Consider the following 8,999-nt stretch of genomic DNA (forward strand, 5'->3'; position numbering starts at 1 on the left):
GGCACCCAAATCACATAAGTCATGACAGCAATGATCTCCTATTTTAACAGAGACAATAGGCATCCCCATAGCAGGTTTATTCTTATCTTTTTCATCGGGTTTAGCAATTCTGGTAGCTTCATCACAGAAATAAATAACATGCACATCGATATTATCAACCAATAGATCTTTAACCATAGCAACATTAGGTTCAAATTTAATTTGTTCACATGGTGTATGTGTTCTTATATAACTTTTGCGGACCACAGTTGAAACCTTAGCATGGTCTTTTATCCTTACGGGAAAAGGGGTTTCTCAATATAAGCAGTAGGAATAACTGGGTTAGCACTGTAAGTAATACTTTCCTCTTCAGCTTTAGTAGGTTCTTCTACTTCTACTTCAATGGGTGAATGATACTTAAACCACTTATCCTTGGGGACACCAACATGAGTAGCAAATGATTCACAAAAAGAAGCTACTATCTCAGAGTGAAGGCCATATTTAGTGCTAAAATTATGAAAAGCATCGATATCCATAAAAGAATCTTGATCGCGCAGTTGTGCTCGTCGTGGTAGGATCCGGTCTCAGCCATGAAGGCCTCCCACCAGCCATGGGCCTGGAGATACACCTTCATCAGCAACGCCCAATTGGCGTAATTGGTGCGTGTCAACATTCGGAGGGCGCCGCTTGAGCTCACCTCCTACACCACTACTTCACCACCATGGCGGTGGGTCCTGCTCCAGCCCTAATACTGCGATGCCGCATGAAGACTTCGGGGCGCCTGTGAGCGATCGATGGTTGCTAGAGTGTCTAACATGGCTCTAATGCCACTTGTAGTCTCTTAGGATCAGAGTTCAATAGAGTTCAACATGAAAGAGAGAGAGAGAGAGAGAGAGAAAGAGAGAGAGAGAGAGAGTTTGTGCAGCATAAGCCTTGCTTCTTTTCTGTTTATTCCTTCCTTTCATTCAGAGACCAAGAAAATCTCACTATGGTGCACGCATTTCTACCGAACCCTGCCATCTTACGACCTAAAACAACGCCTTGTCCTGCACAATCCCTTTCCTGTGAAACTACCTAAGTGAAAACGCTGCCTGGCAGTGAATTTGCTGCCATGGCACGCTAAAGCAACTATGCGCATATTGCGCTTATTTAGCTATGAAACCGACTAGATTATGCTAACACCATCCATCAACCCCTACGTGCCAACTCTGCTTTCTAATCCGTCCTACCTAAGCGCATTGTGCCTACTAAGCTTTGCTCAGCTTCGATGAGGGAGGGGTGATGATGGCGACGCGCCTTCGGCTCACCCCACTGCTTGTAGTCGTACAAGATGGTCAACGGATCTAGATGTAATTTTTTATTTCTAATGTTCTTTGTACTACTTTTTTTTGCGAGAAACTTCCAATCTATTCATCTTCAATCATGGCAGTACAAAGAACAACAGAGATAATAAAAATTGCAATCATGTTCATGAACCACCTAGCGACGACTACAAACACTGAAGCGAGCCAAAGGCGCGCCGCCGTCATCGCACCTCCATCACCGAAGCAGGGCAAACCTTGTAGTAGCAGTCAGTCGGGAAGTCGTCGTGCTAAGGCCCCCTAGGACTAGCGCACTAGAGTAGCAATCATCGCCAATGAAGAAGCTCGTAGATCAGAAGGGTCAAACCTGTAAACACCCAAACAAAGACGAACGAAGACCGAATCCAAACCGATGCACGTCCAGAAAAAAGAAAGCTAAGAAGAAGAAAAAAAAGTGTAGGTTTACGTTATGGTCGTCTAACGAGAATTAGTAGGCACGTCGCTGGGCAGGCCCCACCGTGACCGTGGGATTCAGAGGAGAGAGCCTATTAATGGTGTGACCCGTAAGCTCAATCTACTCTGCTTCCCAAACACCACAGGCCCCGCACCAAACCTCCTCCCACTCCACCTCTGAACCACTCAGAATAAGAGCTCACCGGAGACACAACCAAATCACACGCGAATCAACTGATCAAAGCAGCCAGCTAGCCATGGGCAAGGACTGCGGCAACCACGGCGACGACCACCTCCGGAACGGCTGCCGGCGCCTCCTGGCCGTGCTCCTGGTCCTGGCCTTCATCGTCGCCATCATCACCCTCATCGTCTACTTGGTGCTCCGCCCCACCCACCCGCGCTTTTTCCTCCAGGACGCCTCCCTCCGGCAGCTCAACCTCTCCAACTCCTCGGGCCTCCTCTCCACCTCCATCCAGGTCACCGTCGCCTCCCGCAACCCCAACGACCGCGTCGGTGTCTACTACGACCGCCTCGACGTCTACGCCTCCTACAAGTACCAGCAGATCACCGTCGCCGCCTCGCTCCCGGCGGTCTACCAGGGCCACGGCGACGTCGACGTATGGTCACCAGTTCTCGACGGGCCCAACGTGCCCTTCGCGCCGTACCTCGCCAGCGCCATCTCCCAGGACTGCCAGGCTGGCTATCTCATCCTCCAGGTCAAGATCGACGGCCGCGTCAGGTGGAAGGTCGGCAGCTGGATCTCCGGCCACTACCACCTCTTCGTCACCTGCCCAGCCTTCCTCGTCACCAGCGGCGGCAACGGCGCACCAGGGGCTAGCGGGTTCAAGTTCCAGACGACCACTTACTGCCACGTAGAGGTCTAGTTTTATCACAGCTAGCTCCGGCGGTCCAGTCGCCGGCGAGAGGTAGGTTTATTCTTGGCTTGTACTACTGTATACCATAGTGACCGCAGAGGCACAGATCGGTGGCAATAATTACACTATTATATGTGGGGTTATAAGTGTAAAGCAGGGGTGCATGGTTTACCATTTACTTCCCATTGATAATCATGGGGCAATGCACATGAGTTGTTTCATAACTGTAGTAGTACTGTACTACTAGAATTTTGGAGTTCTGTTTGGTGGTTTGGTGTCAACAACCAGATCCTAGGCAGCTCTCCCATGGTCTGAGATTTGGTGAAGCTTGGGAGAAAGTACAAATGGGGACTCTGTGTTTGTGATCCCATGTCCAAGAACAAAAGGTAGTTGGATAGTCCCTCTCACTCACATGGAGTTTGATCATATGATACATTGGGAACACAAATGTTAGTTTGCGGAAACCGTTTTGTTTCTTTAATCCCTATATGTGCCAGTTGCCAATGATACGCTGGCATCCACATGTGGAAGCATATGTTCTTGGTAAAAAAAACTGTTGTATGTACTTTGACTTTGCAATCAGTTACTAGTCATCAGTAGTTTAACAGTCGAATAATTACAGTCGGTATGTAGGTTTACATCAGGTCATGGAACTGAATTTACACATGCGACTTTCTGAAAAGATTGCAGAATATATTACTTGGAGTCGCCATCTTTCTTGTAAAGGACTGTATTTTCTTTCTGAAGTTTCCATGAATGGCTTTACACGACAGATGCTGAGATAGTGGCTTCTTTGTGGGTGTGGCCCATGTTCCGTCGAAATGATAAGGATTCACTTGCTTTGGGGGAGAGAAGGAAACATGTGCCTTTCGGCAGCAAATTAATGCAGCACTGACTGCATATTATATAAAATGGTATATGTGCCTTCAGAAAGATGGGAGATGACAGTGGAGATGATTCGATCCGAGATGCCTGAAAACCTTTGTACGAGTATTGCTTAAGAAGATAAATGGAAGGACACAGAGAAAGATGGATTCGAAGCTAAGCATGCATGTGCAGTGTATGATCACTCCCACTTTCCTTTTGGTTGCTTACTCCGGTTGTATTCTCGTGCTAGCTAGCTAGTTTCCGTTTGGTGCAAGTCCATTGCAACATAGGAGTACAACGGTGATGATATGAGGAGAGAAGATTTGTGGCACGCAGATGTGGGGCACATGCCTCATTTTTATTTTGGCATTTGATTTTGAATCCTTTATACTTTTGAATCAAAAGTTCAAATTAATTTTCGTTTGCATATTCGTGTTCCATGCAACGAGGGCTTTGAGGCCACTTTTGAATACGTTTGATGAGTTTTTAAAACTACACCAAGTCTCATTTGCTGAAATTTGATAGGAATGAACGACAAAATCCTCAAGTTTCGGAAACTAAAACATAAAACTTAGTGTGCCCTCGTACACAGAAGTCAAATATTTTGCAGATCACAAGGCAATCGTGTGTGCGGGAACGGCCGGGCAGTTGTGTGCCCCTGTGAATTTTCGTTGATATGGGCTCATGTTGAAATTGAGGAGATAAAAGACCATGCAATTACTAAAGCCAACCACCACACACAATCGGCTGCCCATGCGATTACTTGCATGGATGAGATTGGCTATGTTATCTCATGTATGTTGTTGCATTCGGTTTCCAACCAAAACCGGCTTTTCACTTTTTTGCAAATCCGGGGAAGACGGATTGAGGGACACATTGGGCCCATCGGTTAAATTCGGGGGAGGGGGAATTAGGAGAGGGGCCAGAATCACCTTGAATGAGGGACACACTGGCCCGCCGATTAAATTCGCAGGGGGAGAAAAATTAAGCCTCTTTCAATGCACACGTGCTTAGATGAGGTGTTAAGTGCATGAAAGAGCTTAACAACTAAACTCTCTAATGTGTGGTGCTCAGCTTCTTATTGCTAAGCTTTCTTCATTTAATGAGTTGTAGACTAGAAATTGTGATTTTGTCTAGGCACACGCGTCTAGCATCTTTCTTTATGGGGTCACAAAACTCTTCTCTCTCCTTTTAATTACCTTGCCATATAAGAATTTTTGTCTAGTTGAGAAGCTTAGCACATGTACTAGGTGGAGAACGTGGAAGGACCTTAGGGGACGGTAAACGGTCCCTTCGATGCGACAGCTAGCCTGTTGTGCACCCTCTGTACGTTGACTCATTTGGCACGTGGTGGGCCCCACTCGTGACCCTGTCGGCCAAACAAAAGGAAATGGAAAGGGAATGAAGCTCCATGCATGTCGTTTGGGCGTCGCAACACGTGGTTGCGAGTGAGCAATCTTGTTTCATTTGTAGGATATAGAGAAAAGGAGATAGTTTGTTTCACTATTGGATTGTTTTCTGACGCCCTCACGAGAAGATCACAACAATTCCGAGGCATTTGGCATTAGATCTATAACATACGACAACATCAATGTGAGTTATGTGAAGCCCTCGTTGGACGACCGTGTGGGATTATATCTGGGCTTGTTGCGATCATGCGTACAAGTTGTTGGACGAGAGAGAGATAATATATAGAGAAAGAAACGGGAAGATTAAAGCTGAAGCTATCTCTGAATCCTAAGGTGCTAGTCCATATCGAATCCGTGTAGAACTATCGAAAGAGTTTTCTTTAACACGGCATGTGCATGACGTACTTCAATTAACCACAATTTTGCAAGTTGAGATTACACTTGAACTCTTCTAGATTTCTTATAGGCAATGCTTTTGTAAAGCAAGCTGTAATCTGGTCTTTTGATGGAATAAATCTGATGTCTAGTTTTTTATTAGCAACTCGTTCGCTGAGAAAGTGAAAATTAATTTCAATATGTTTGGTGTTGGCATGAAACATTGGGTTAGTGTTAGAGATATATTTGGGTTACATGTGTTTGGTAGTCTAGAATTTGTAATCCTTCTTATCTTCAGGAGAGGCTTCTTGCCCTCCAAGTCTTGTATTCAACATATACTCGTCCTCGAGACTCAATAATACATCCATCATATTTCGTCAATCTTTTTGGGCCGTAGCGCTGCGGCCCGCGGTCAACTTTGTTGTCCCTGCGCGTCGACTTCCCGTGGTATGTGCCGTGCCATTTCCCTTGGCGCGGGAACGCCACCGTCTGTGTCGGTCATCATCATGTCGTCGGGTTCTTCGCCTCCTTCGAGCATCGCCGCCGCGCTCCTAACCTAGCCGCCGCTGCTACCCCCGCAGCTGCCGCCGCCTGTCCACCCCCTTCGTCTTCGTCCAGCATCAGCCCGTCGCCAGCGTCGCCGTCATCTACCCTGACCACTTCGTCTACTCCGACCACCGTTGGTGATATCGGCCCCCATGCTAATTGGCGCCACAACCGTCGTTGAGTCTTCTTCTCTGTTGGCCCTCCGACTCGTCGACATGGCGTACAGCTCGTGTAGGTCCCTCGTCTACGCATGTCCGGTGTTGACAACACTGATGCGTGCCTTCGTCAATGACGTGTCCCCGGGTCTGGCAAGCCTGGTCGGCGCTTCGTCAACTTCATATTCGTTCGTCTAAGCATGCTCGGTGCTGGCAACACCGATGCGTACCTTCGTCCACAATGTGTCCCCGGGCTTGGCAAACCCCGCGCAACGCGTCATCAACAACATCTTCTTCCCGGCGAACCACTACTTCGACACCACTGCATCCATGACTAACTTGGCGCCTCCTTGCACCCGGGGCTCCACGGTGTTTTCCTCGACACCGGCTACCCCGACTCAACATCGACCATGGCATTGTTTGCACGGCTACCTCGACCACGGCTACACCACGCAACGCTCTCGGCTACCTTGACATCGGCACAAAGGGCTATCATCCGCTTGAGCAACTCGTCGGCTTCCTCTACAGTCAACGCGTCCGCGACGCGACACCGTCCACGACGCTCCCGCTACGACTGCGGGGGGATGTCAGCCCGTCGGCTGCTATTGTCTCCAGTCTGACCGTCCGCGACGCTCCTATTGTTTGCAACGCTACCGCTACGACTAGGGGGGATGTTAGAGATATATTTGGGTTACATGTGTTTGGTAGTCTAGAATTTGTAATCCATCTTATCTCCAGGAGTGGCTTCTTGCCCTCCAAGTCTTGTACTCAATATATACTCGCCCTCGAGGCTCAATAATACATCCATCACATTTCTCCAATCCCTCTCTCTCCCTTCTAACAGTTAGCAAATAAACATGTTGCACCAAGATTATCACACTGAAGACTTGGAGTTTACACTTGTGACACTATAAGTTCTTTGAGCATAGACCAAAGTGCACCAACTATACTTATATAACTTGATGAGGACATCACTAACAAATTTACACCCACAACCCCTACTGCTACATATACTGGACCAATTATTAGAGCTCGCGCACATGAATTAAATTACCAGGTACTTTCATTTCTTGGTAATGATTCTAATGTTCATGAGAATATGATGATGCCTAAATTGGATACATTTGTTTTGCTTTAAGTGAAGGGTCAAGCATGGACAAGAACGATGAACATTGCAGCATGATCAAGCATGGAGAAGATGGCGCGCGCAAGGGGAGCAAGAGCAAAGTTTCTGGTAGAGTTTTCACCACTTTGGAGCCACCATGATGACATCCAAGGACATGAACAAAATATATAAGATGGCCTTTCATAAATTTCATCCATAGTTTAATATAGGTGTTGCGCCACCTTATTTTTGTGCCAGACCCATGTAATTTCGAAATACTATTTATAGGCTATTTTTTAGAGTCTGTATTATTGGGGAAACGACTCAGGAGGTGTTTTAGTTCCACCTTGCCAAGTGGAGACAAAATTCCGTCTCTTTCCCCCTACAAATACAACCCTTAAGGCACCATTTAGACTTTGGGTTTTGTTTAGATTAAAGTTCGCCATAGCTGCAACTCACGTACTTCATTTGTGTTCAACAACCATACAAAGATGTCACAAAACCCCAATTTGATTAATAAAACTTTCCTCTTAAATTTGCAATATCCAGATTGCAATATCAGTTTCTTGCTTGTTCTTTGTTTACCTGCAGGAAACAAACCTTCGTGGTCAGGTTGATCGTGCTCCGGCGTGGTCAATAACCTCTTGAAGTTGGTTTAGCGATTGCTAAGGTGTGATGTCTTCGCACGTTCGTAGTCGGATCGTGAAAGTCGACTTCCTCCAAAACAACAGTTATGATCTCATCGAAAGACGAGACACCTTTGCCTCTATCATAACTAGTGCTTTTCCTCCTGATTTAGGAGTTCTCTGTGTGCCAAGGACAATGATTCTAAGCTAGATAATGGAGTTGGTGAAGGTTTGTAGCCATGCATGCCAACTCTGACTAAAAAGCTCACTTGCATATTTTTCGTGAGATAGATGAATGTTGTCCTTCTTTCTCTTATTCAATACCCAGAAAGAAGTGCAAGTCTCTCAAATCTTGGAGAGAAAAGTATGGGTCCAATTCATTGAGAAGACATGTTACTATTTCATTAGATGAAGTAAGAACAATGATATGTATAAGAACAAATATTTATACTTGGGATTTATTGTAGGTAAATAGTGATGTGTCATACTTGGACGAAATAAACCCAAGAGCTTGCAGTTTTACACTCAGGCGTGAGTACCATGCCCTGGGAGCTTGCTTCATCCCATAAAAAAGCTTTATTAAACTTGCATACACGGAAGGGTGCATTCTTCTCCTCAAACCCAGGTGTTTGCTTCATGTACACTTCCTCTTTCAGAATATCATGAAGAAACACATTCTGGACATCTAGATGTCTAGCTCCACTCCTAGATACAACAATAGATAGAGAGTACAAGAAAAATAGTGACAACGTAAAATACTAGACTAAAAGTGTGTTCATAATCTACACCATACCTTTGCTTGAAGCGGTGCAAGTCTTGCTTTATAGTGGTCTATGGTCCCATCAGATTTTGTTTTGATCCTAAACATCCATTTACAATCAATCAAAAAAATCCTCATGACAAGGAACCAATTGCCATGTTTTATTTTTTTGCAGTGTCATATATTCTTATTCAATGGCTTTCTCCCATTGAGTGTTACCAAGCACTTATTCTAGACTATAAGGTTCGCCCTTTGTCAAAACAAATATAAAAATATTCTATAATTGATGTGATTGCAGCTCCCCTTTGTAGCCTCGTCCATGTGGTGATCGATATGTCTCAAACGTATCTATAATTTTTTGCTTGTTTCCTGCTATATTTATATCATTATTGCATAGCTTTGGCATCAATTTTCATCATTTTTCTAGACTAACCTATTAATTCAATGCCTAGTTTTGGTTTTTTACCTACTTTAGAATTTGCAGAAATATACTTTCCTAGAGCAAAATAAAACAAAAATATGACACTCAAATTTATGCTAGAAGATCC

The 8,999-nt window shown here is 45.3% G+C and overlaps 1 protein-coding gene across 1 annotated transcript; it reads left to right on the forward strand.

Moving 5' to 3' along the window:
* The first annotated feature begins 1,863 nt into the window (after positions 1-1,863).
* On the forward strand, positions 1,864-3,173 carry LOC123120119 (NDR1/HIN1-like protein 1). The gene has a single exon (XM_044540140.1). The coding sequence runs from the start codon at positions 1,991-1,993 to the stop codon at positions 2,615-2,617; it is 627 nt and encodes a 208-aa protein (XP_044396075.1). The 5' UTR covers positions 1,864-1,990; the 3' UTR covers positions 2,618-3,173.
* Positions 3,174-8,999: the final 5,826 nt, after the last annotated feature.

This window comes from Triticum aestivum, chromosome 5D (genome assembly GCF_018294505.1).
Source record: "Triticum aestivum cultivar Chinese Spring chromosome 5D, IWGSC CS RefSeq v2.1, whole genome shotgun sequence".
Taxonomy (NCBI): domain Eukaryota; kingdom Viridiplantae; phylum Streptophyta; class Magnoliopsida; order Poales; family Poaceae; genus Triticum; species Triticum aestivum.

Coding starts and splice junctions, on each gene's coding strand:
- LOC123120119 (XM_044540140.1), top strand. CDS start 1,991: ATGGGCAAGGACTGCGGCAACCACGGCGACGACCACCTCCGGAACGGC.